Source organism: Carcharodon carcharias, chromosome 5 (assembly GCF_017639515.1).
Source record: "Carcharodon carcharias isolate sCarCar2 chromosome 5, sCarCar2.pri, whole genome shotgun sequence".
In the NCBI taxonomy this organism is placed as follows: domain Eukaryota; kingdom Metazoa; phylum Chordata; class Chondrichthyes; order Lamniformes; family Lamnidae; genus Carcharodon; species Carcharodon carcharias.
In genome coordinates, this window is record NC_054471.1 from 46,731,487 (window position 1) to 46,759,485 (window position 27,999).

The 27,999-nt window shown below is 39.6% G+C and overlaps 2 protein-coding genes across 14 annotated transcripts in view; one reads left to right on the forward strand and one right to left on the reverse strand.

Moving 5' to 3' along the window:
• Positions 1-15,733, forward strand: part of sesn1 (sestrin 1) — a 112,469-nt gene extending 96,736 nt beyond the window's left edge. For 3 of the 6 annotated variants that reach the window (XM_041187754.1, XM_041187759.1, XM_041187760.1), the window contains exons 2-10: positions 2,489-2,554; positions 3,508-3,708; positions 5,995-6,177; positions 8,693-8,932; positions 10,747-10,897; positions 11,509-11,624; positions 12,793-12,983; positions 13,066-13,210; positions 14,476-15,733. In XM_041187754.1, the coding sequence (XP_041043688.1) occupies positions 2,489-2,554; positions 3,508-3,708; positions 5,995-6,177; positions 8,693-8,932; positions 10,747-10,897; positions 11,509-11,624; positions 12,793-12,983; positions 13,066-13,210; positions 14,476-14,562 (1,380 nt within the window). In that variant the 3' untranslated portion in view covers positions 14,563-15,733. The remainder of the gene's footprint in view (positions 1-2,488; positions 2,555-3,507; positions 3,709-5,994; positions 6,178-8,692; positions 8,933-10,746; positions 10,898-11,508; positions 11,625-12,792; positions 12,984-13,065; positions 13,211-14,475) is intronic. The other 3 variants (XM_041187758.1, XM_041187756.1, XM_041187755.1) reach the window with 3 other exon arrangements.
• An 8,625-nt stretch (positions 15,734-24,358) lies between these two features.
• Positions 24,359-27,999, reverse strand: part of armc2 (armadillo repeat containing 2) — a 204,365-nt gene continuing 200,724 nt past the window's right edge. For 5 of the 8 annotated variants that reach the window (XM_041188576.1, XM_041188579.1, XM_041188577.1 and 2 more), the window contains one exon: positions 24,359-27,383. In XM_041188576.1, coding sequence (XP_041044510.1) covers positions 27,181-27,383 — 203 coding nt within the window. In that variant the 3' untranslated portion in view covers positions 24,359-27,180. The remainder of the gene's footprint in view (positions 27,384-27,999) is intronic. The other 3 variants (XM_041188580.1, XM_041188574.1, XM_041188581.1) reach the window with 2 other exon arrangements.

A 27,999-nucleotide genomic window follows, 5' to 3' on the forward strand; every position in this document is an offset into this window, starting at 1 on the left:
CTATATACAATCAATTGCCTGTATCTGAAAAATATTTCTAACGTTCTTAATGCAGTTACGAAGCATGTTTTATGAAATGAGTGTCGATGGGCTGTGTGCATCAGTTTATTCTTTTAACAAGTGCCAAGAGCATGATAGATGTTGTAAAGATAATGGAGATCTTGCAGTTAGTCACAGAAAAGTGCCTTGCAGCACAGAAATAGGAATGGTCAATTCAGCCCCTCTAGCTTATTCTACCATTCAGTTAGATCATGGTTGATCTGTTTCTTAATTCCAATTACTCGCACTCGATCCCGTGATGTACTTGTCTATTTTTTTTAAAACTGTCACTCAGTCTTGCAAATTTCCCATCACAGGATCTAAAAGTTAGCAACCTTCAGTCAAGAGGATGTATTAGTAGGTCACGATCAAATTTCCCCCAAATGACATACTATTATGGAATAAATACACACAATACATTGTTTAATATCACCACAAACGCCATAACTAAGGAGACCAGATTGAAGCCCAAACGAGATGTGAGGGAAACTGTTTTCCACAAAGGGGATAGTGAACATGCAGGGCAGGCATCCCAAGGAGGCAATGATGGTGGCATGTCTCTACAGATTTGAATTACTTTTCATTGTGCTTTGTTAAAGGTGGTGTATTTAAAATGTTCTATGGTGCTTTGCCAGAGCCATAACCATACAAAATTAGATGCTGCTTCCCCCTGCCTTGCAAAAGTTTCCTTTTCAGGAATGTATCCAGTTCTGTTTTAAAAGTTACTGTTGAATCTGCCAGTTTAGTTGTATCTGTCCACTTGTTTTTGGAAGATTGAATTAAGCATAAGATTATTTTATATGTTTCTTTGTAAAATATTGCATTTATAGAAACGAAAGTAGACTGCTCAGCCAATCTTGTAGGCTCTGTAATTTGTCAGACATGGCAGCACTTATTTTTATTCCCAAACCCCTGTGTTATTTTCCTTCTATCACTGATCCCAACTAACCTCAAAATTTTTTCAGACTATTTAGTGCAGATAGATTTAAACCATGAAGTGACTTAATATTTTCCTCATAACAAATGTTAAGTTGTTAGGCTTGTGCACTTAAATGCTAACAAATTGAGGGTTTTAGTTACCATGGACGGATTGGAAAAGTTGGGGTTGTTCCCCTTGGCGAAGGTTGAAAGGTTATTTGATCGAGGTGCTCAAAATCACAAGGGGCCTAGACAGAGTAGATAGGGGGAAACTGTTCCCTTTGGCAGAGGGCTTGAAAACCAGAGGGCACAGATTTAAAGTGATTGACAGAAGAACCAAAGGGGACAATTTCTTTTACACAGCAAGAGGTTGGGATTTGAAATGCACTTTCTGAGTATGTGTGGTGGAGGCAGATTCAATCGTGGCTTTCAAAAAAGAATTGGATATCCACCTGAAGAGAGAGATTCGCAAGGCTATAAGGAAAAGGTGAGGGAGTGGGACTAGCCAGATTTCCTCTTGCAGAGAGTCAACACAATGAGCCAAATGGCCACCACCTGTGCTGTAAACTATTCTATGATTTTATAGATGTGTAAACCTTTGTGTTACTTGACCATTGATGGTTGGTGGCAAAGTTTTTTTGTAAATAGTACAATTTGTTATTATGTAGGAACAAGGTATAATTATTATTCTGTTGAAGAGTCATACGGACTCAAAACGTTAACGGTGTTCCTCTCTGCAGATGCTGTCAGACCTGCTGAGTTTTTCCAGGTATTTTTGTTTTTGTTTTATAATTATTATTGCCTTTTTTACTGAGATATTAGCCTTTTTTTTAGCACTTTGCTATCATGTAGTGGTTACAGGTGTATCAAGATTTTGTTCAAATTTTGTGCTGAAGCAACTTGCTACAGTTGGCAGATGTTGAACTGCTTTCTGGGTACCTGTAGTTATAATTTAACAGATGCACGGTATCTTAACCAATCATTAAAGAAGGAGCAGGAGGAACAAAACAAGGCCGTCTTAAACCAACTCAGTTGTTGACGCAGTAGCTGCAGAACTGTATGTCCTCGGCACCAAGCCAACTAATATATTGGAGCAGTGCCACAGTCAAGAAGTGTAAATGTTTTTTAAATCATGAAATCTCATTTAAATAAACTTCAGTATAGCTTTGTATTGTATATAGATTTGTCCATGACCTGTTTTTGTGGTGAGCTGTAGAACAGCTACTGTGAAATTGTCTTGCTTCAGTGGGTTTTAATCTCGCGCTAGGAAACTGCTTGAACAATGTGTTCTAGGCAGTGAGCCAAGTAGTTTTAAAGAACATTCATCCTACAGTTAGTACAGTGTTCGTTTCAGAGATTGTGGAGTTATCAAAAACAAACTGATGTCGCCAATCTGTGTTTTGATATTGTTTGTACAAACCTGTTTTCTCTTCTCCCTAAGTGGACAAATCTAGGATAAATTATTGATGCTCTATTACTAGCTCTAACTAACTCAGAAAATAAATGTAAACACTGTTATCCTTCTTTATAGGAAATGGGAGTGAGAATCCCCCGGGCTTTGGGACAAGGACCAAGTGAATTCATCCCTGAAAAAGAAGTATGTATGTTTCTCAAGCATTTGAGTCTCCTTGTTTTTAACTCTGATGCTTTTAACTTGGGAAAGTGTATCAATGCATTCAGCCTGGCATTCTCAATGATGTTAAATGCATGGGCTGCTTGCGAGTGTGCACTGTAATAATGCTTTAAGGCTTGGCAAGATATCTTTACAGAATGAACTGTAATATTCCCATAGCCAATTACTTGAATGTCTTAAATATTTAGATCTACAGACCTTTTATTTTTCCCTCCCTCTGTACAGGAGGCTGTAAAATTCAATTCTACTGTACAATATACATTAATTACAAATATATTTTTCTCCATGATTCATTGGGGGTAAGGGTTAGTGCTTTTGTGACTTTAGCATTTGTGGCAATATGTGGAATTGGCACAGAAACTTAAAAGCAGATCCATTTTGTAATTGCAGAAACTGATTACCAATTTGAATGAGAGTTGAGAATTTTCCTAAACACTAAACAGGCAAAGAATTAAGGCATTGTAACTTCAAAAGAAACAGTTAGATGTAATCATTTCGACCTGAAAAATGCAGTTGCAATATTTTACTGTTCTTATTCCCCATACTTCCCTCAGAAACCTCCAATTGGGAAGGTGAATTGATTGGTCACAAACTTAGCTGTTCTATTATAGTTTCTCAATTGCAAATAATAGCTGACACACACTGATCACTTCAAAGTAAGCACTCCACCCTTGCATGGATTATTGCATATTTATTTTGTAAAGTGTAATCTATGAATATTTTTATATGTTGAGAGGAAGTTATTTTGGTTAAATCCTCTCAAAAGATAATTCCATTCAAACATGTCTGAGGCATTTGATATTAAGTGCAGATCATCCAAAGCCTAACAGATGTGCATTGAAGCAACTGACATGCAGTGATATGGTTACTGTGGTCAGTATCAATACATGAGGTGACAGTTAAATATTTTTAAACAGATCCTCCAATTAGGAAGAGAAGATGCAGAGACACGCGTACTATTCATTGAAGCATTTGCTACCTTGGGTCGCCTGGACAACATCACCTTGTTGATGGGATTCCACCCAAGGTACCTTGACAGTTTTCTCAAAACTCAACACTACCTGATGCAGATGGATGGTCCGTTGCCATATCATTATCGACACTACATTGCAATAATGGTGAGTCCCTTCTGTAGCATTGTTCAGGTGATGCATGAAGTGCACAGTCTCCTGTTAACTCAAACACTTAGAAAAGAATGGAATTATCCACTACTTCAAAGTAATTACTTCAACAGAAGAGCAGGTGTGGTTTTCATCCTTGTTTTCAAGTCCTTGCATGACCTCACCCCTCGCTATCTCTGTAATCTCCTCCAGCCCCACAACCTACAAAAATATGTGTTTATCTAATTCTGGTATCTCATGCATCCCCAATTTTAATTCCTTCAACTTTGCTGGCCGTGCCTTCGGTTGCCTAGACACCAAGCTCTGGAATTCCCTCCCTACAGCTCTGCACCTCACTTTCCTCCTTTAAAATACTCCTTAAACCTACCTCTGCGACCAAGCTTTTGGTTATCTGACCTAATATTTCCTTGGATGGCTTGGTGTCGCACACTGTTTTGTAATAGCCTTTCTTCACCCTTTCTTGTGCCTTCATCAACATTAGAACCAAATGTGCAAAAATATATTAAGATGAAAAAAAGGTGCACTGTGAATGCTGTAAAATCTTACAGCTTAAAGCTTTAGAAACAACAATCTGGTCTAAACTTTTAGTTGCTTGATTTGAATTTGCCCAATATAAGCAACTGCCCAGTTTAAAAGTGAACTTCTTCAATTAGGTGGGCACTGTGATTCCAAAGCCATTTTTCATGCTGAGGAGACTGATCTATGTTGATAAAGAACAAGATGCCATCAAGTACTGGTCTAGGTATCGTTAATAAACATGTTTGGATGGGAAGAAAGCTAGGCAGTGAATTATTGTTGTGGTTTGCACAGCTGGTAATTGGCAATTCCAACTTCCTATTTATCCTAATGTTTCTATGGTGGTGTTGTCTATTAACAATGGAAACAAAAGTGTGACTAGCACCCTTTGAGTCCATGCATCACTTTGGTTGCAGCATTGCAAGACTTGCAATGTCACCTTGGTAGCTAACAGCTGTGGTGCTCACTTGAAGTGCCTGAGTCTAATTAGTTCAGCAGGGCACAAGATATTTTTCTTAATATATAAAAAACAAGGTTCATATTTATTTTCAGCCTTTTTAGTTTCTCCAAAACTCTTTTGTTAATATAGAATGACAAGCAAAGTTACAATAGGATAATTTTTCAACAGTAGTGAAGGGAGCCAGTGGCAAAGTGGTATTGTCACTGGACTAGTAATACAGAGACCCAGGGGAATGTTCTGGGGACCCGGATGGTGAAATTTGAATTCCATAAAAATTAAATTAAGAATTAAAAGTTTAATGATGATCATGTCAATTGATGAACCCTTGTCGATTGTCCTTCAGGGAAGGGAACCTGTTGTCCTCGCCTGATTTGATCTACATGTGACTCCAGACCCACAGCAATGTGGTTGACTCTTAAATGCCCTCTGAAATGGCCTAGTGAGCCACTCAGTTGTATAAAACTGCTACAAAGTCTAAAAGGAATGAAACCAGACTGACCACCTGGCATCAATCTAGGCACCAGAAGCGACAGTGGCGAACTCAACCCTGCCAACCTGTAAAGTCGTCCAAACATCTGGGGGCTTGTGCCAAAATTGGGAGAGCTGTCTCACAGACTAGTCAATCAACAGCCCAACATAGTCATACTCACGGAATCATACCTTACAGATAATGTCCCAGACACCACAGTCATCATCCCTGAGTATGTCCTGTACCACTGGCAGGACAGACCCAGCAGAGGTGGCAGCACAGTGGTATATAGTAGAGAGCGAGTTTCTCCAGGAGTCCTCAACATTGACTCTGGACCCCATGAAGTCTCATGGCATCAGATCAAACATGGGCAAGGAAACCTGCTGATTTACCACATACTGCCACCCACTTTCACCAAATTCACCAAACCTCCTTAGACAGCACCTTCCGAACCCACGATTACTACCATCTAGAAGGGCAAGGGTAGCAGACACATGGGAACACCACCACCTAGAAGTACCCCTCTAAGCCACGCACCATCCTGAGTTAGAAATATATTGCCGTTCCTTCATTCTTGCTGGTCAAAATCCTGGAACTAATCTCCCTAACAGCACTGTGGGTGTACTGGATGCGGCAGTTCATGAAGGCAGCTCACCATCAACTTCTCAAGGGCAGTTGTGGATGGGCAATAAATGCTGGCCTTGCCAGCGACACCCACATCCCATGAATGAATACAAATGTGTTATGACTAATTAGTATTGTTCATGGAATAAATTGAAATTTATGCTTTTTGATGTGATTTAAAACATAAAACATTATATTTCTGTCTTTTTTACAGGCTGCAGCTCGACACCAGTGTTCATATCTTGTAAATCTCCATGTTAATGACTTCCTCCAAGTTGGTGGGGATCCAAAGTGGCTAGCAGGTTTAGATTCCGCCCCTCGGAAGCTTCAGACTTTAAGTGAAATGAATAAAATTCTTGCACACAGGCCCTGGCTTATTACCAAAGATCATATTGAGGTGAGTGTTCCTGTGATTTCAGCCTTATACTTGCATTTCACCTATCTGCCTTCTGCCCACATCTTTCCCCAGCCCTGCCACAAACACATTTCTGCATCTTTCTATTCTCTGTCCACTTCATGCTAAATATTAATTTTTCCAGTCAGAGCCACACCGGTTGCATTATATGTAGCTTACCATTTTCAAGGCCTGCACAAACTACCAAATGTGATTGTTTCTTTATCTACTTTGCTGTCCACATCTCTATGTCTTGTCTAACCTTCTCTATCCATGACGTAAAATAAAACCATCTCTGCTTCTCCCTCCCTACGCCAGCTCAACTTCTCCAACATCCTGGCCCTCTACCCACAAAAGGTTTACCTCGTTTGACATGCTTATCACATACACATTTCTCTTTTTTGACACCTTCATTCCCATTAGATCCGTTATGTTGTCTTAACTTCACAACTTGCCGAGTGCAGCACCCAAATTTGAACACTCAAATGTGAAGTGCACATGGTGTGCTACTCTCTTGATTGACTCAAATTTGGTAATAGGCAAACAACAACCTTTGTGAAAAAAATTGCAGTAATAATTTGTATGGAACCTTTAAAGTAGGATGGATGACATTTTCAGGATAGTCTTAAAAGGAAAGAGGTGGAGGGATTGATAGCTGGAATTCCAGAGCTTCAGGCTGAATAACGTGATGGGCCAAAGTGAATGGGTGATGCATGAATGCAGTTACAGAAACAGAGTTCTTGGAGGGTTTTAGGACTGACTCCCCAAAGCCTGGTCCAATATCTTCAAGGCACGAGTCAAGAGTGTGATGGAATACTTCCCACTTGCCTGGATGAGTTCAGCTCCCACAACACTTGAGAAACTTGACACCGTCCAGGGCAAAGCAGCCTGCTTGATCCCCACATCCACAAACATTCACTCCCTCTATCACTGGTGCACAGGAACAGCAGTGTGTATCGTCTACAAGATACACTGCAGGAATTCACCAAAACTCCTTAGATAGCACCTTCCAAACCCACGACCACTACCATCTAGAAGGACAACGGCAGCAGATAGATGGGAACACCACCACTTAGAAGTTCCCCTCCAAGTCACTCACCATCCTGACTTGGAAATATATCGCTGTTCCTTTACTGTCGCTGTGTCAAAATCCAGGAACCCCCCTTCCTGACAGCACTGTGGGTGTACCTACACCACATGCACTGCAGCGGGTTCAAGAAGGCAGCTCACCACCACCTTCTCAAGGGCAACTAGGGATGGGCAATAAATACTGGTCCAGCCAGCGAAGCCCACATCCCATGAATGAATTTTAAAAAAAAAACAACCTTCAAGTTCCTCATCTAAATATCCTCACTTGCCATCATTCTTGTCTGCAACCTCATCCAGCCGTACGTCATTACTACACCCTTTGCCTTCTATCTCTAAAATACAATATTTTCAACTGTGTCCTGTGGCACAGTTTTCCACAAGCATGTTCCTACACTGTTCCCTAAACCCTTCAGCCTTGTTACACCACTTCTCTCCATCAACCAGATTCCTTTGAATATATATTTTTATGCTTTTCGCCAGTTTTCCCCTTGTATTTTCTGATCGCCAACTGAGATTATTTTGACACTGTAAAGGTGCTGTATAAATATAAGCTACAGTTCTCACTTTTTGATCGTGTTCATGATATTGAAATTTCAATAACAGTTGTAGCCTTAAATTTACTGTTAGGCAACATTACTTTGTGATGACTCTTGCATGTACTTCATCTTTGGGTGAAGATGTTCAAAATTGTACAGTATAGATTAATTTTAGGATATGGCTTTATGATATTGCAAAATACTCTTTTGAGTATTGCTTCTAGATTACCTCTCAATGTCAAGCCTGGCTCTGTGGAACCACTCGCATCTCTGAGTCAAGCAGTTGCAGATTCAAGTTCCACCACAGAACTTGAACACATAATCTAGGCTGATGTATCAGAGCTGCTGCATTGTTTGAAGTGCTTTCTTAATTTTCTGTTTGAACATTTCTATGGCAGTGATTGCATCATAAGTAAATCATTGTTTATAAAGCACTTCTGAGACAGGTTGAGAATGTGATGAGGTGCTTTATTAATGCAAGTTTGTTCCATTCTCCATCTACGTCCGCCCTGCCACCTTTTCTCGAGGCATTAACTGATTATAGAATGCACTGTTGGGTTGAACAGGAGTTCTACACTATAAGCATATGCAGATTCAATTATAGATATGAGAGAAAAGAATGCTTTTTATATCATAAAATTTTAAAAAGCTTCGGTCACTAAATATGATGGAAATATTTCATAGTATTTTTCCTTTTTATTGATTATGGAAAACTTAATATATTCCCTGGGAATGGAACCAGAGTAACATAGTGTTAAGTTACCAGTGGAGAGGTGTAAATTAATTTAGAGGGACCAATAGAAAGCTGAGAAAGTTTGAAGGGGCAGATTGAAATGACATGAAGCTGTAGCTTGTGGCAGTACCATTAATGTTATTTCTTGTCTTTATTTCAGAAACTCCTAAAAGCTGAGGAGCATGGCTGGTCACTGGCTGAGTTGGTACATGTGGTCGTGCTGCTCACTCACTATCATTCTCTTGCATCCTTCACGTATGGCTGTGGTATCAACCCTGAAATACATTGTGATGGAGGCCACACATTTCGACTGCCTTCTGTTGGTAGTTGCTACGTATGTGATTTTACAAATGGCAATAATGCTGTAGATGATCTACTGAATGGCCAAGGAGGAAGTGGAGTAAGTTTAAAAATGTTGAGTCTATTTTTTCATTGCGCGCAAATGACGGCACACAAGCTAAAAAAGAACCTTTTAGGTGATGGATTTTTACCATAAAAACTCAAGTTGAAATTTGGTATCTATTCCTGTAAATCCTGGGAACGTTAAGAGTACAAGAAATAACTTGCTTCTGTGCATCAGTATTGCACATAGAACATGGCTGCTTCCTTTTGGTATGTGATTATGCCTCAGGCTAATAAAAGGGCCATTTTTTTTCAAATGATGAACTACAGGATCTCTCCCTCTCCCCTTCCTCCTCCCCCAACCATTGCAACCAAAAATGTAATGAGGATTTTTTTTTCCTTTTTTAATGGCTGTCAGGGATAGTCAGCATGGCTTTGTCAGAGGGAGGTCATGCCTAACAAATTTGATTGAATTTTTTGAGGCGGTGACCAGGTGTGTCGATGAGGGTAGTGCAGTTGATGTAGTTTATATGGATTTCAGCAAAGCCTTTGACAAAGTCCCACATGGGAGACTTATAAAGAAGGCAAAGGCACATGAGATAGAGGGTAATTTGATAAGGTGGATTTAAAATTGGCTTAGTTGTAGGAGGCAGAGGGTGATGACAGAAGGATGCTTTAGTGTCTGGAAGCCAGTGTCCATTGGCGTACCACAGGGATCTGTGCTGGGTCCCCTATTATTTGTCATTTATATAAACGACATAGATGACTATGTGGGGGGTAGGATTAGTAAGTTTGCGGATGACACAAAGATTAGCTGGGTGGTTAACAGTAAAGTTGAGTGTCTTGGGCTACAGGAAGATATAGATGGGATGATCAAATGGGCAGATGGAATTTAACCCTGAAAAGTGTGAGATGATACACTTTGGACAAGTAATTTGACTAGGAATTATTCAGTGAACGGCATGGCACTAGGAAGTTCTGAGGAACAAAGGGACCTTGGCGCATGTGTCCATGGATCTCTGAAGGTAGAGGGGCATGTTAGTGGGGTAGTGAAAAAGGCATATGGGACACTTGCCTTTATCAATCAGAGCGTAGATTACAAAAGTAGGGAGGTCATATTGGAGTTGTATAGAACCTTGGTGAGGCCACAGCTGGAGTACTGTGTGCAGTTCTGGTTGCCACATCATAGGAAGGATGCGATTGCATTGGAGGAGGTGCAGAAGAGATTCACCAGGATGTTGCCTGGGATGAAACATTTAAGTTATGAAGAGAGGTTGGATAGACTTGGGTTGTTTTACTTGGAGCAAAGAAGACTGAGGGGCGACCTGATCGAGCTGTACAAGATTATGAGGAGCATGGACAGGGTGGATAAGGAGCGGCTGTTCCCCTTAGTTAAAGGGTCAGTCACAAGGGGGGCATAAGTTCAAGTGAGGGGCAGGAGGTTTAGGGGGGAATGTGAGGAAAAACGTTTTTTTACCCAGGGGGTGGTGACGGTCTGGAATGCATTGCCTGGGAGGGTGGTGGAGGCAGGTTGTCTCACATCCTTCAAAAAGTACCTGGATGAGCACTTGGCACATCATAACATTCAAGACTACAGGCCAAGTGCTGGTAAATGGGATTAGATAGATAGGTCAGGTGTTTCTCGTGTCGGTGCAGACTCAATGGGCCGAAGGGCCTCTTCTGTACTGTGATTCTGTAATGTACAAACTGCCTATGCACATTAATAATGAAAGAGCCAAAACAAAATCATATTCTTATGGAGCCTAGTGATTTCAACTGCGAAGTTGAATGTCTTTGCATAGTATTTCATCACTTATTTGAATCATGCAGGCAATCATTTTTAGAGTACAGTGGAAATGTTTTTATCTTTAGCAGAGCACAGAGACTGTTTGTGAGGTGGAAGCTCTGATGGAAAAAATGAAACAGCTGCAAGAATGTAGAGATGAAGAAGAGGCGAGCCAAGAGGAAATGGCAACACGATTTGAGAGAGAAAAGGCAGAGAGTCTCTATGTGACAACAACAGGTGAAAATAAAAATAGTTGTGTTGAAGTAATGTTAATGTTGATTTCTGGTCACCTTATTTAAATATTGTGCTTACAATTAATTCTATGTTGCAGCCATATATGGTACCCTATATATACACAAGAATATTTTGCATGTAGAAAATGTTAATGAGAAAATCTTTGTATGCACTAGATGTAAGTATTTGGAGCAGGCATATCCAAAATAATGTCAGTGGACCATATGGAACTCCACGTCTTACCTATAAAACTCCATGAACTGAATTTTATTTCCAAATTTCTTGTTTCTGTTTGGATTTGAAGATTTGGAGAAGCTTGTTCTTATATCCATGTCTCGTTGATGGGCAGGTCCTAAATCAGAACTGCTTTGTTAGAGTATGTTGCCTGAGGTGTAGTTTTTTAACTTCATTTTAAACTTTTCATTTGGTCTGTGAAATTCTATTGTCTGTAGTATAGGATCCAGTAATAGAATTAAGCTTACCATTAATAGAATAAAGCTTAGGCACTTATGATTTAACTTCTGGGGTAATGAGAATCTGCAATACTAATTGAGGAAGTGGATTCCATTATACTTGAATGATAGCATCAGTGTTCACTTTTATTTCTACCTCAGAAGGTGAAGAATCAGTAGATACGAGGGACGTTTCTCGTCACTTTGAAGATCCAAGCTATGGTTACAAAGAATTTCCCAGACAGGGCGAGCAAACTGTGCCCACATTTCGAGCTCAGGTAAAATTCTAAACTTGTTCTCCATTTTATCTATGAGGTACCAGTTTTTTGTGCCACAGAGTTATAGGACATGGGCCTGTGCCCATGATAATCTAGTCATGTAATTGGGATGAGGTGCTTAGCAAAGACTAGTTTATTGTCCCTCTTTCTCTTTCTCCCTCATGGACCCTTTGCCTATTAGAAAGGGCAGAAAAAACATCAAGCTACACTGGAACAACTTAAAACCTACTTAGTGACTTTTTTTTCTTATTCCCAGATGTAAGGGACTGTTCAGAGCATAAGTGATAAACAGTCCACAGGAATCACCTAAGGTGATCAAATTGCAAGTACTGTATGACTTCATATTGTTAATTCAAATGGCAGGGAATACCCATGATGTAATGGTGTGTTGCAGTGCTGATTATGATTCTGATATGTTGGCATTGCACAAAAGGATGGTGCTACTGGGGAATGGGAACTTAATTTGAAATGAGTGACATGTAAGACTACTAATGTGATGGGGTGGGCTGGCCTTCTCACTTTCACAACGAGTCCACTGTTAGAATATTATACAAAGATCTCCAACTGATTTAGCAGGGGAACATATTGACATTTTATTCCAACACCAAATTTGTAGTAGTTCATCCTTTAGTTTTCTGATATTACCATTCACGAATCCGGAGTGGATGATAGGGTATAGTTGTTGCTACTGGGTAAACCAAAAGTCCTGGCTTCTGAATGGATAGTGTTTGTTCTGTCATAAATTTCTTGCTGTCTTGTACTCCTGGGTGGAGGCAATGGAGTAATGGTGTTGGACTGGTAATCCAGAGACCCAGGGTAATGCTCCGGGAGCTCGGTTTCGAATCCCATCATGGCAGATGGTGGAATTTGAATTCATTACAACATCTGAAGTTTAATGATGTCCATGAAACCATTGTCGATTGTCGTAAAAAACCTATCTGGTTCACTAATGTCCTTTAGGGAAGGAAATCTGCTGTCCTCACCTGGTCTGGCCTAAATGTGACTCCAGATCCACAATATTGTGGTTGACTCTTAAGTGCCCTCTGAATAAGGGATGGGCAATAAATGCTGGCCTAGCCAGTGACACCCACATCCCGTGAACAAATAAAAAAAATTGATGAAATTGCTTAAATGTTAATACTATTTTTATATTTTAATCTTTGCACAGGATTATACTTGGGAAGATCATGGGTATTCCCTTGTTAACCGCCTTTATCCAGATGTCGGCCAGCTATTGGATGAAAAGTTTCAGATAGTTTACAACCTGACTTACAACACTATGGCAATGCATAAAGATGTTGATACCTCAATGCTCAGACGAGCCATCTGGAACTACATCCATTGCATGTTTGGAATAAGGTTAGTTTATGAAAGTTCTGTATAGTTCTAAAATATAGCAAATTATTCCAAATAATTAATCTTCATAATTTATTTGTGACAGATATGATGATTATGACTATGGTGAAATTAATCAGCTGTTGGATTGGAACTTCAAAGCTTATATAAAAACCGTGGTCTGCTCTCCAGTGAAGACTACAAACAGAATGTATGACAGCTTCTGGAGACGATTCAAACACTCTGAGAAGGTATGAAGGGCTAGCACTAAGGTGGAAATTGAGTATTTCTGAAAAATTCACAGCATATTTACTTTCCAAATCCTTTCACCCATTGGATTATTCATCGTGTAATCTGATCCTATTGCAATACTGCACATTCTCTCAACATGTTGCCTCAGTCTCAGAAGAGCAACTCTGACTGCGCTAGTCCTGCATTTTAATTGATAATATAATCTATCCTTAAAGCCTCCCATGTAAAAGTAGTCTTTTAATTTTAGCATTGTAGTTAGTTTTGTAATAGTGAGGTCAGTAAGCACATTTCAAGTTCAGTTCCCGTAGCCTAAAGTCATCAGAGGTCCGTGTTTGCTGTCCTGTTTTTCCTGAGATTTAAAGTCCATCTTCCTGGGAGGTGATAATGCTATGTAATACTCCTTTCAAGTTGGTTTAATATTTCCATACAATAGCAATAAGTGCCTGAATTACGAGAATATCTGGGTATTACAATTAGCTAGCACATTGCTCTACCTCTGGAATCTAATAAAACTAGTCCAGTGAATGTGAGACATCTTTTCATTTGTGGAGTAAAGTTAGAGTACTACAGTTGGCTCATTGCCTGTAGTTTAGGAGTGAGAAGTTTTCTTGGGAGTTCTCACCCTAGTTTATTATACAGGGATCTCTGCTTCTGGACATCTGGTAAGGACATAATTGGGTTCTACCTTGATGCCTTCGCAGTCAACTGGCCTGCTAACAGACTTTCAAACTTCATTTAATAAAAATAGTTGCATTTATATAGCATCCTTTCATGGCCTTGGAATGTCCAAGGTGCATAACAGCTAATTAAGTACCTTTCAAATGTAGCCACTGCAGTAATGTGGAAATATTAATAAAAGCTAATTGATTATGATATCAGGAACCCTAAATGGAAGAGGAGGAAAAATAGCTTTGGAATGGGAAGGGAATTCAAAACCTTCCAAATTTATTGTTTATCATTTGAACCATTTTTTCCTAGAATCTGAAAACAGTTGAGCTGCTTATGTCTCATACTTGTTTTCTTCCTACATTCAGATTTTAAAACCCAGGCTTGGTGTCACCTAAATATTACTGCCTTTTTTATTTAATTGATTTTGACTTCTATTTTGGGTCTTGTCAGTCGCTTTAAGTTCTCAAATTAAAAGGAAAAACTCCATTGAAATGAATAAAAATGTTGATGTGGAAATGCTTTTTTTCCCCTTTTTTTTTCAGTTGCCACTTTTAACAAGGAGTTTGTTTTTAAAACATGTCTTTACTTCCTCTAGATTCATGTGAATTTGCTTCTTATGGAAGCTCGAATGCAGGCAGAACTTCTTTATGCTTTGACGGCCATTACACGATATCTGACATGAAAACCCTGCAATTTCATAAGCATCCATTCTGACTGGAGGAACTGCCAGTTCATTTGAACCAAAGTAGGCAAACATCCATGAATTCCATTGTGCCATAACATACATCGAGAAAAGTGTTACCTCTTGGTGCACTGTGGCTTTGGACCTTTCACAGAAGGAAAAGAATGGAAGACTGTGAAGAACCAATGTACAACCTGAGTATTAGATCACCTGTGTGTGTTTTGACAACACAAAATAATTTCTAACACTTTCAATGTCTTATAGCGATGCAACAAGCTATATGCTGTCATCTTTTTAGACTAGGTTATAATGTGTGGTTGCTGTAGGTAACTGGAGTTGGAGGATTCAAAAAAATAATTGGGGTCTGGAAGTTTTGTGCCTCAAGGACCTTTTTTATAGTTGGAAGTTGTTGGTGCTGCTATTCCTACCAGTGGATTGCTGTGATCACTGGCTGCCTAAGTTTTGAGCTAAGACTATCAAACTGAATACTGCAGCTACCTGAGCCTGCACTGTGACAAACTCCAGTGATGAGTCACAGTTTGTGAGATAATATTGACATTTATAATTGTTAGAATTCTAACACATCTCTATATAACTTTTGAAATATGCAAGTATTTCTAGAACTTGTATTTCTGCTGGAAAACAATGCAGTTTTTTTTTACATTTTGTTTTGAAAATTGGTGAAGTAGTGATAGGTACAATTCAGTTTTACCCAAAGTATTGTCTTGAGACAAGAAGTGTACTTCTGAGTTTCTGTGTCTTCCTTGCAAAACTTACATATTGTAGTGCTTTGTGTATGTTTTCTATGGCAGCATCTTGTATGTTATAGCTGTTGCTATTTGTGTAAGAAGGTTCAGTTGCCCTCTGGCACAGTGAAAGTTTTCCATTACTAGTAGCTTTGTCTAGAAGCATGATTCTAGGTGACTGAACCACAGTCTTCAGAATTACAGCACAAACTCTTAATTGTTTCTTTTAATGTGATATTTTAACAATTAACAGCTTATCTAACAAAGCTGGAAATGTTTTGTTTACTGATGACCAGTACTTGATTCAAAATATCAGCATGAAGTCTTTTGTGTTTTCATAGGTTTTTCATCAACTTAGTGATTGTAATACAAAATATTAAACCTGTTTTTTTTAAATAAATGTCATTATTGACATTTCAAATGAATGAAATCAAATTTGTTGTCAACATTCTGTTTCAGCAAATTACCAAAATATTATGCTGTTAATATTTAACAGATACATTGAGTTCTCTCAGTTGAAACTGTAAAGTTATTTTGGATTGTGTAGGATTGCACTCAGAATAAATATTTTCTTGAAAATCCCAGTGGAATTATAATGTCTGGGAAGTCACTGTATAGAACAGAAACGTTTCTCACCTCTGCAAAGGAGACTTGTATACATTTACAATTATGAAAGTGTGGTTGATGAGCAGTGAAAGTTGCTTCCCAGAACCATAGGAGCATGACTACACATGAATTCGAATAGGAGGACTTTGTGGTTCTGCTGGTTCTCCCTCCTCAAGCTTCTGAAAGAGGTTTAAGTAGAAAGTGAAATGATTTCGGCTGAAAACCCTCAAGAACTCTTGTTGGCTAGAAGTTCTTCGAATGCAGATCAAAGACCACATTGAGGACTATTCTCTATATATTTTCACTGCACTATTACAGCCTGAAGTTTTTTTTCTACCAGCCCTATGGCATGTTTTGTTGGAACCTGCCACCTAACCCAAAGTTGCTCCACACTGCTGTTGAGAATTTAACCAAGTAGATTTGCACAATCTACAGGCAGAATGGGGGAGTGTCCATCTCATCCAAAACTTTGACTAGAAAAGGAATCTCATTTTTCCTTGGTGTATGTTCTTCTATGGTATCCCATGTTTAGATCAGTTCTGAAGGTTTTTTTCCCCAAGGTTAATAAAGATAATAGGTTAGTTCTTGCTGACAGAATGGTCTCCGGTATAAAATTTTGTTCTAGGACTTGTGTTCCAACAATGATGGAGATGAAATGTAGTCCAATCACTTGGCAATATGGGAATGGAAGTAGAGCATTCAGCTCCTGGAGTCTGTCATTGACTGACTTAGATCATGGCTGGTCAGTACTCAAGCTCCACCTACCTGCCTTTGTTCCAGATCCCTTGATACCCTTAGCCAACAGAAATCTACCAATCTTCAAAATTTCAACTGATACAGCATCCATATTTTGAGGGAGTCAGTTTCAGCTTTCCACTATCCTTTGTTTGGAAAATTGCTTCCTGATCAACTCGACCACCTTACTGAATACAGAACTCCAGATGGGATCTGACCAAGGCTCTTGACAAATAAAGCATCATAAAAAGTTATGACATAAGAGGAAGCTATTCAGCCCATTGTGTCCATGCTGGCAGTCACCCACATTGTGGGTGCAAACCCACTATACTACAGGAGGACAGAATAAGAAATGAATACTAAAAGTCTTTGATCAACATCCTAGAGATACTTCATTGTTTAAGAGTGAAAGTGTTAAGACACTTGTCCTCATCGGCTGTTTCTCAGTTTGAGGATGACGTTTACTCAGGGTCGTGAGTTTCTGCCATGGGCCTTCATGTGACTGAACAGGTCAATTCTCGACCCGCATCTCTTTGGGCACATGGGGCAGGATGTCCCACGAGGTGGTGGGAGCTGGAATGCAAGATTCACTTCCTTTTCTTTCCTTCTCTGTCACTGCTCTGCCTCATCATTAAGACATTGTGACTCAGTGATGCAGCTTGATGGATAAGTTGTGCCATTTTAAAAAATTAGTTTACGGGATGTGGTCTTTACCGGGTGACCCAACGTTTATTACCTATTCCCAATTGTCCTTGAGAAGGTGAGCTGCTGCCTTGAATTGCTGCAGTCCATCTGGTGTAGGTACACTTAGTGCTGAGGGGTGGGAGTTCCAGGATTTTGACCCAACAACATTTTGAACTATTTGTAGCAAGCTCCGCTCAGTCACTAATGTAAATGCTGCTGTGCTTCAAGATGATCTTCAGAGTGTCTTTGAAGCATTTTCTTTGTATTCCCCTGAAAAGTTTGCCATTTGAGAGTTGAGAAAAGGGGACCTGACGGTGGAGATGCTTTTCGGCCATCTGGACACAGTGTCCAGTCCATCAAAGTTAATTTTACGGGAATTTTGCCTGAATGCTTCAAGAAGGACATTAGCATTTATTCGATCGTCCTCCCATTGAATCCAGAGGATGCGGTGGAGTCGATGCTGATGGAATTTGTGTCGCTGATACAGTAGGTTGTGGTCCATATCAGTACCAGTGGCATTGGTGAAAAGAGGAATGAGGTCCTGAAAGCAGAATATAGGGAGCTATCAAATAAAATAAAAAGCAGGACCTCACAAGGCCCTCAGAATTGCTCCCAGTGCCACCTGCTAGTGAGATCAGGAATAGGAAAATAGATCCGATGAATGTGTGGCTGGAGAAATGGTGGAGGAGGGAGGGATTTAGATTCCTAAGGCATTGGGACTGATTCTGGGGAAGATGGGACCTGTATAAGCTGGACGGGTTGCACCACAGCAGGACCGGACCAATATCATCGCAGGGGTATTCACTAGTACTGTGGGGGAGGGTTTAAATTAGATTGGTAGGGAGATGGAAACCTGAGCAGGAAGACACGAGAGGCAAACAGATAGAAATGAAAGACGCAATAGTGGAAGGCTAGCAGCAAATAGGGCCATAGTACAAAAAAAAAGTCTAAAAATGTTTAAAAAGACAAATCTAAAGGCACTTATCTGAATGCATGGAGCATTCGTGATAAGGTAGACGAATTAGCTGCAAATAGATGTAAACAGGTATGGTATGATATGATTGCGATTATGGGACATGACTACAGGGTGACCAAGGCTGGGAGCTGAATATTTAAGGTTATTTGATATTTAGGAAGGACAGGCAAAAAGGAAAAGAAGGTGGGGTGGCATTGTTAGTTAAGGATGAAATTGGTGCAATAGAGGGGATATTGGCTCAGAAACTCTAGATGTAGAATCAGTCTGGGTGGAGCTAAGAAGCAACAAGCAGTGGAAAACATTAGTGGAAGTGGTAAGGTAGGGGGTGGCATTAAACAGGAAATTAGAGATGCATGTAACCAGGGTGCTAGAGTAATCATTGGTGACTTTATATATAGATTAGGCAAACCAAATTAACATTAATACTGTGGTGGATGAATTCCTGGATTGTGTACGAGATGGTTTGTTAGACCAGTGCGTTGAGGAACCAACTAGGGAACAGGCTATCCTAGATTTGGTATTGTGCAATGAGAAGGGGTTAATTAATAATCTTGTGTGGGATCATTTAGGGAAGAGTGATAAAATTCTTCATTAGGATGGAAAGTGAAGTAGTGCAATCTGAAACTAGGGTCCTAAATCTAAAAGGAAACCACGAAGGTATGAGGGGTGAGTTGGCTATGGTAGATTGGAGAACTTCATTAAAAGGCATGATGGTGGATAGGCAATGGTTAATATTTAAGGAACGAATGCATGTATTGAAATAGTTATACATTCCTTTCTGGCACAAAACCACAACTGGAAAAGTGGCCCAACCATGGCTAACAAAATAAATTAAGGATAGTATTCAATCCAAAGAGGAGTCAAATAAAGTTGCTAGAAAAAGTAGCAATCCTGAGGATTGGGAGCAATTTAGAATTCAGCAAAGGAGGACCAAGAGATTGATTAAGAGCCAAAACATAGAGTATTAGAGTAAACTTGCAAGGAACATAAAAGTGAACTGTAAAAGCTTCTATAAGAACGTAAAAAGAAAAAGACTTGTGAAGACAAATGTAGGTCCCTTACAGTACAAAACAGAAGGATTTATAATAGAGAACAAGGAAATGGCAGTGCAATTAAACAATTACTTAAGTTCTGCCTTCATGAAAGGAAACACAAAACTTCCCAGAAATACTAGGGAACCAAGCGACTAGTGAGAAGGAGGAATTGAAGGAAATTAGTATTAGTAAAAAAAGTAGTGCTGGAGAAATTAATGAGACTGAAATCGGATAATCTACACCCCAGGGTGCTAAAATAGGTGGCCATAGAAATAGTGGATACATTGGTTGTCATCTTCCAAAGTTCTGTATATTCTGGAACAGTCCCGGCAGATTGGAGGGTGGCAAATTAACCCCACTATTTAAAAAAGGAGAGGGGGAAAAAAACAGGAAATTTCAGACCAGTTAGCCTAACATCAGTAGGGAAAATGCTAGTCTATTTTAAAGGACACAGAAAATTTCAGTGGGATTAGACAAAATCAACATGGATTTATGAAAGGGAAATCATGTTTGACAAACCTACTGGAGTTTTTTTGAGTATGTAGGTAGTAGAATAGATGAGGGCAAATCAGTGGATGTGGCATATATTTTTAGAAAGCTTTTGATAAAATTCCTCATAAGAGGTTAGTGTGCAAAATTAAAGCACATGGGATTGGGGGTAATATATTGGCATGGATTGAGAATTGATTAACAGACAGGAAACAGAATAGGAATTAATGGGTCTTTTTCAGAGTGGCAGGCAGTGACTACTGGGGTACCACAGGGATCAGTGCTTGGGCTCCAGCTATTCACAATATATATCAGTGATTTGGATGAGGAAACCAAATGTAATATTTCCAAGTTTGTTGATGACACAAAACTACACGGGAATGTAAATGGTGAGGAGGATGTAAAGAGGCTTCAAGACGATTTAGACAGGTTGAGTGAGTGGGCTAATACATGGCGGGTGCAGTATAATGTGGATAAGTGTAAAATTATTCATTTCAGTAGCAAAAACACAATAGTAGAACAGTATTCAAATAGTGATAGATTGGGGAATGTTGATGTACAAAGAGACCTGGGTATCCTTGTACACCAGTCACTGAAAGCAAGCATGCAGGTGCAACAAGCAGTTAGGAAGGTAAATGGTATGTTGGCCTTCATTGCAAGAGGATTTGAGTACAGAAGCAAGGATGTCTTACTACAGCTGTAGAGGGCCTTGGTGAGACGACACCTGGGGTATTGTGTGCAATTATGGTCTCCTCGCTTAAGAAAAGATATACTTGCCCGAGAGGGAGTGCAGCAAAGGTTCACCAGACTGCTTCCTGGGATGGCAGGATTGTCATCAATCTACAGCAGCAGATGGTAGGAGTCAGACATTAAATAATTAGCCTCCTAGTTAACATTTGTATGTTTATGTCGAATAGAAGGACATAACAATGCTCAAATGCAAATCCAGAAGATTAAGGACATGTTGTGGAAAGAGAAAGCCCAACAAATGCTGACCATTATGCCATGTGAAACTCTTTTGAAGCCGCCAGGCTCATCTATAGACTGAGGTCAAATGGACAGAATCCCTTGATATCCAGTACGGTATTTCTCTTCTTAAGAATGGCAATGCCATCTGTCAATGTTGAAAAGAAGATTTTCAATAGCTGCTCAGCCATGAATCCAGTGGCAGCTGATATTCTCCAGGCTATCCCCCCGTACCCTGTGGTAAAGTCGATGGGTGAACCACCATCAATGGAACAGCTGCAGCCAGCAAACAGGTTGGCTAGGCCTGTATTCACTGGAGTTTAGAAGAATGAGAGGGGATCTCATTGAAATGTATAAAATTCTGACAGGGCTGGACAGACTGGATGCAGGGATGATGTTTCCTCTGTCTGGAGGCTCTTGAACAAGGGGTCACAGTCTCAGGATATGGGGGAAGCTATGATCACATTGAATGCTGGAGCAAGCTTGAAGGGCCAAATGATTTACTCCTGCTCCTATTTTGTATGATTCTATTCACAGTCCAGGTCTTGCTGCAGTACAGGAGTGTAGTGACAACAACTGTTCAGTACATTAGGACTTCTGTTGACTGGTGGAAGTCTTTGTTGTCAAACACTCACTGCGGTAGTTTGCAGGAGGTTGAGCTGACACAGCTGATCTGGTGTTGGATCTCTTAATCAATGGTGGCCTTTTGAGAGGTGACTGCCAAGGTCAGGGAAGTGCTCAACATAATCTAGAGTCTTTCCTTCAACATGTATAGGAGGTGCGCATTATTTGACTATGGGTTGGTATGAGTTTTATTTTGGCAACACTCAAGGACAGGCCAAGTTTGTTGTATGCAGAACTGAAGAGATCAACATGACTTGCAAATCCGATGCAGAGTGGGTACTGACACTGAAGTCATCTGCAAATTGTAGATCATGTATGTCTGCGCTGGTCACCTTTAGTTTTGGCATGGAGGCAACTGAGATTAGAGTTTTCCAGCTAGACGGTACTTAATACTGAGATCATAGGGCAGTTGATCTTTGATGAGGTGAATAGCCCCACTGTCAGGTAGATTGTGGATAATATGAGGGCTATCATCCAGCCTTGCTTGACCTTGATCTGGATGCTGAAGGTATCTATTTCAGATTTTCCTTTGGAAAAACAGTTGCAGTTATATCATGAAGCAATTGCAGGGTTGTATTGTGTAAATTCTTGGACTTCCAAATCTTTGAGCACAAGTCCACAGAGCCTTGCGATTCACTGAGTCAAATGCTTTGGTCAGGCCAATGAAGAGTTCCTGGTGGTGCTCTTGACATTTTTCTTGGATTTGTCTGGCAACAAAGTACTGCCTGGCAACAAATACCATCTTGGATGTTCCTCTTGAGGGTCTAAAGCCAAACTGTGCCTCTGTGAGGATTTCTTCAGCCACCGGAAGTAGGCAATTCAGGAGAATGCATATCAGGATTTTCCCTTTATGGACAAGAGAGAAATGCCTCAATAGTTTTCACAGCATGATTTATCTCCTTCTGGAAGATAATTGAAGACCTCAGCTGGGATACCAGCAGGGCTGTAGGCTTTGTTGGTTTTCATCTGTTTGCTGGCTGCAGCTCTTCCATTGATGGCGGTTCACCCATCGACTTTACCACAGGGTACGGGGGGATAGCCTGGAGAATATCAGCTGCCACTGGATTCATGGCTGAGCAGCTATTGAAAATCTTCTTTTCAACATTGACAGATGGCATTGCCATTCTTAAGAAGAGAAATACCGTACTGGATATCAAGGGATTCTGTCCATTTGACCTCAGTCTATAGATGAGCCTGGCGGCTTCAAAAGAGTTTCACATGGCATAATGGTCAGCATTTGTTGGGCTTTCTCTTTCCACAACATGTCCTTAATCTTCTGGATTTGTGTTTGAGCGTTGTTATGTTCTATTCGACGTAAACATACAAATGTTAACTAGGAGGCTAATTATTTATGTCTGACTCCTACCATCTGCTGCTAAAGTCTGAATACAAGCCATGTGACTAATACATCACTTCCTGTGTCAAGATGGTAGTGATTGACATTGATTTAAGATATGCTCCCTTAAAGGTAAAGATACATCATGTCACAACATCCCTCTTTTTTGTAAACTAGAGGTTTACCTCTAAAGAATCAAAACTATTTACATGACAGCAAAAGAAAATAACATTCTGCTTGACTGAACCACTATACAAAGCCATACATTTACAAGTCTCTGAAACATATCAGCAGTTTGCTTATCCATCCAGATTTTGTAACAGTGATCTTTGCTGGAGACTGCTGTATGGTTTCAGAATGCTGGTTAGGGGTGCTTTGTTTGTGTTGCATTTAAGACTGTGTTCTGTTCACAATAGGACTACTTGGTTGCTGCATTGTTCTGATTTGGCACCTGTTTCATTGCACTGTATTTAGTGTTTGTACTTGATATGATCTTGACAAATGCTGACAATTTCTGCTAGGTTCCATGTACCATCAGCTGGGTGGTGTACTCAAACCTTTTTCAGGTTGGGTAATTCATTACCCACATGCCATTCATGGGCATCTTTCATCTTCCCCTGTTTTTCGATTAGTGCATTTTGAGCATCTTGGAGTGTCGACGAGTGATGACTGGGGAGGGTTGCCTGCCGAATGTTAATTCCACATTGGTTCCACAGGACAATAAAGTATGCATATTTGGAATGGGTATCCATACCGATGATGCTGTGCAACCTGTTGGCTGATGATCTGTGTTGCAAAGCTAGGTAATATACTCCCAGTGTAAGCACGAGGTTTCCAATGAAGCTCGTTGTGTTTTGTGGTCTTCGCCATTATCTTGGCAATACCATGAATTGTAACCAGGGACAGGTCTTTGCACGCTGGTAGGCCTGCGATCACTGGACCTGTGGTGTCCACAATGTAAAATATCTGGGTGACCAGGATGAGTTTTTGGAATGACACTTGAGTGTAATGGATCCCAGAGATGGAATCTCCGAGCTACTGTATGTGATGAGTTTTGCACTGGTTGGTTAAACCATCACTTGCCACTTCTGTGGGGATATACATTTCAATGTGCGAAATGGAAGGATGTTTGCGCCTGCACTGGTATCCCATTTTGCATGTAGTTTATGCTGTCCCTGCATCTGTGGGCATATAACTTGGATGGTGTCAAAGGTTTTTGTTGGTATTACTGTGCCAATTCTTTCTTTGTTCACCATGTTAAATGTGTACTGCCTTTATGTATCGATGTTCTGGTCATCCTCTATTGGACCATGATGCTTAGCTCGACGTTTCATGGATTCTGCCTTGACGATGTCAGGTATGCGCTTTTGGTCGTTTAGAATGTTGTACCTGTTTAGCCTCTAGCTGTGGCCCCTCATTGTGTCAAGCCACTTGTTTTGGCCGTTGCTTTCTGCATTGGCGTTTCCAATGTCCTCTGCTGCCACATGCCTTGCATACGTTGTTTAAAGTTGGGCAATTTCTGGGTGCATGTATGAGGCCACATTGTCCATGTTATGTTCTTCTATTCAATGTAAGTATACCAATCACATGACAAGGTATGGTGAAACAATAAATGGGTTCTTTATTTGAAGATAAGACTATATAAAAATAATGTTAACTATGAGGCTAAGTACACATGTCTTCTCTTATCTGATGCGGTAGACTGAATACAAGCCATGGGACTAATAAGTCCTGAGTCAAGGTGGAAGTGATTGACATCAGTTTAGGATATGCGTCCTTAAAGGTATCAGCCCAAAGTGATAGTGATATAATGTTAACAGATGTTAAAATACTCCATGTCGCCCAAAAAAGTCACATCCCCAACCGAAAATTTTTACGAACCTTCTTCACCAAATTAGTTTGTTGACAACTTTCTAAAATGATACAATTTAATGTTTCTCTGCCTATATCTTAAACTCCATGGTTCAATTTTCTGCCCCTTGCAGCAAATGAGACACAAATCATGAGCAGGCAAGTGCAAGAGATATAAAATTTATCCAATATGTATTTCTAAAATAGGTGTTAAACTTTTGGTACTACAGTTATCAAAAAGCCAGTCGAGCAGAGTATTTCACAACATAGTGAACGCTCTAAATTGCAGCTGCTTCCTTAAGAACAGCAGCTGCACTTCCTTTCTGACTTCAAAAAAAATTAAGAACTAAAATTGGTTTGTTCGTACACCTTCAATATGACACTGCCCTCCAATCACACAGCTTCTTATAATATAAATTAGATTATTGTGCGAAAGGCTTTTCGAAAATCTAATAGTAACGTTTCAACCGGGTTACTTTCACCCAGCAATCCAGTAACCTTCACAAGAAACTTTAACCAGGTTGGCGAGGCATGTCCCTCTTTCCAGAAACCATGTTCGGTCTCTAATAATCTCTTCTCTGTCCAGATCATCATACAAAATATCTAATGATCCGAGCAATTTACCTAGAATTAAAATCAAGCTAACGGGGCTATAATTTCCCAAATGTGACTTGTCTTTTTTAAAACGTTAGTACATTAGCCTTTCCTGTCCATGAAAACAATCCCCTGATTGTTGTGAGATGGCCCTAGAGTGAGAAGGGCACATGTTAAAATATAGCCAAAGTGACAAACTGGCCATGTGTAAGGGGCTCATTTAGCATAGCTCCATCAGCCTGAGCACACTCGAGGGATCAACCCTATCTTATTCTATCAGGATTACATCAGCAGTTACTTTAGCATTTCTAACTTTACTGTCAATAGTGTGTTAATAGCAACTGAACATCATCGACAGGAGTGAAGACTTTTTTAATCTATCAAGGGGTGTGGGTGTCACTGGCAAGGTCAGCATTTGTTGACCATCCCTTATTGTCCTTGAACTGTGTAGCTTGCTAGGCCATTTCGGGGGCAGATAAGAATCAAACACATTGCTGTGGATCTGGAGTCATATGTAGGCCAGACTAGGTAAGGACAGCAGATTTCCTTCCCTAAAAGGTATTAGGGAACCAGATGGTTTTTTACAATAGTCAGTGATAGCTGTCATGGTCCCATTACTGAGACTAACTTTATATTCCAGATTTATCAACTGAATTCAAATTCCACCAGCTGCTGTGGTAGTATTTTAACCCATGTCCCCAGAGCATAAACCTCGGTCTCTGGATTATCAGTCCAGTGAGCGACATTACCACTACACCACCATCTTCTCCCAAAGATGATGTAAAATAGCCATTTAAATCTAGTGCATCGACCAGGAGTGGACATTAATTTTTCATGAAAAATCGTTTTTGCAATCCATAGTCTCATAACATAAGTAAAAGAGGTTTTGCAATAGCTACTACCTTGATCCATGACCTGTTTTTCCACTGACATTTTGGCTGCTCTGTTAGCAGCCCTTGTTGTATTGAGCAAAGCTTGTTACATATCCCTGTTCTCTTGAGAATTATTTTTGCTTAAACCTGTTTCTTTGTACACAGCCAGTTTGCCACTTGGGCACATAGTAAAACAAAACCATTCTGATTCTGGGAACATACATGGGTTTTGATAAGGGAAGGATCTTTTTGTAATAGTCAGTCAGACATCATCAAAGCAACAACACATGAGAATAGGAATAATTTATTTATGCATTGGATTGTTAGGAAATTACGTACTTGAAACTCCTGGAACACAGATCCATGATCATTTTTAAAAGGAAAGTGGGTCAATATGAAGAAAATTATTATAGGTTGAAGCGAATGAACAAGGGAATGGAATTGAAAGGATAGGTTTTCAGAAAGCTAGCAAAGTGTGAGCTTGTATGACCTTCTGTACTTTCAAGGTCTGTGATCCTATATTTCTCCACTAAATGGCTTGTTATGTCAGTATTATTCACTGCTCTGGGAATCTCTTGTCATAAGGGCATAAATATGGAACTTTTATTACATTCTCTTACCTGTAAAGCAAAGAACAGAAACACAAGCGATACCCAAATTAAAGCAAAATGTCACAGAAACTTTGTATGAACTCAAAATTAAAACTACTCATATGTACAAAAATATATTTAAAGTTTTCCAAACTGTATCATTAGAGATCAGACTATTACTGTATCTTACACTGTACATTAATACAAACAAAACCATTTACAAAAGCCAAACACCACAAACTGGGTAGTTAATTGTGAAAAGTGCCATTAAGTGGTATAAATTTTTAAATCTTATACAATATACTTTCAAGGCACTGTGATTTTGTTGTGCATAAAGTAAATTAAATTATCAAACCAAATCCAAACCAAGCATTTCTATTGTGATGTGACATTCAATGGTCATGTATTATTGCTGAAGATTCAACATTCAGTACTTTAGGTCAAGTGGATTAAGCAGGTCAGAAATCAAGTTTTCCCCTGCAAAAGAGATATTAGAATAAATCTATTGAAGAGGCTCAATCCTGAAGTGAAGAGAATGGTAGAGTTTCTAGGTGGCTCTGATGACACTGAATCCTATGTAGTAGCTGCCGAGCCACAGGTACAAACTCGGATTCCCAGCACACTTTCTGATGTTCTACCAGACCTTCATCAAAACCATTGGTGTCAATATCCAATGCAATTTCTTCATCTAAGACATAGAAGAGGACAAATGCCAACTCTTAAGTAAAACAAAAAAAACTACAAATATTTAATCAAAATTGATATACTGTCTCATTTATCAGAATAAATTTAAATAACCAAGACTTTTGTGATACGATAGTTCAGCGAGATGCATAGTAGTAAATTACACTATGAGACCAATGTTCTGTGACAGCTTTGGCTGATATTAACACTTAGGCTCCATAGGCAGCGTGGAAAAAGCAAGATGTTTACAGTTCCACATCAAAAACCAGTGATAACCAGGAAGAACTTTAGATTTATTTACAAAATCTTAACCTCCAGAATATTCAAATTACAGGATATTAAGCAGAGGAAAATGTTAGCATATGGAGGCACTTATTGTCATGTTGAAAATATTCCTTTCAAAGTCAATATGGATACCTAGCCAAAACGTCTGAAAGATACATCCTCAACAGGAGTAGTATCTCAGTTTCAGTTAATAAGTGTTGTATAACTCACCATTATGTAATCATTATGGAATTGTATAACTCACCATTATGGAATAAATAACTATCAGCCAATAACATTTAATTTTTTGGACTATTTAAATTTATTGGCCCTTTATGAATAGTCCGAATGATTGGGTGGGTCAGTTATATAGCTACCTAGAAGTT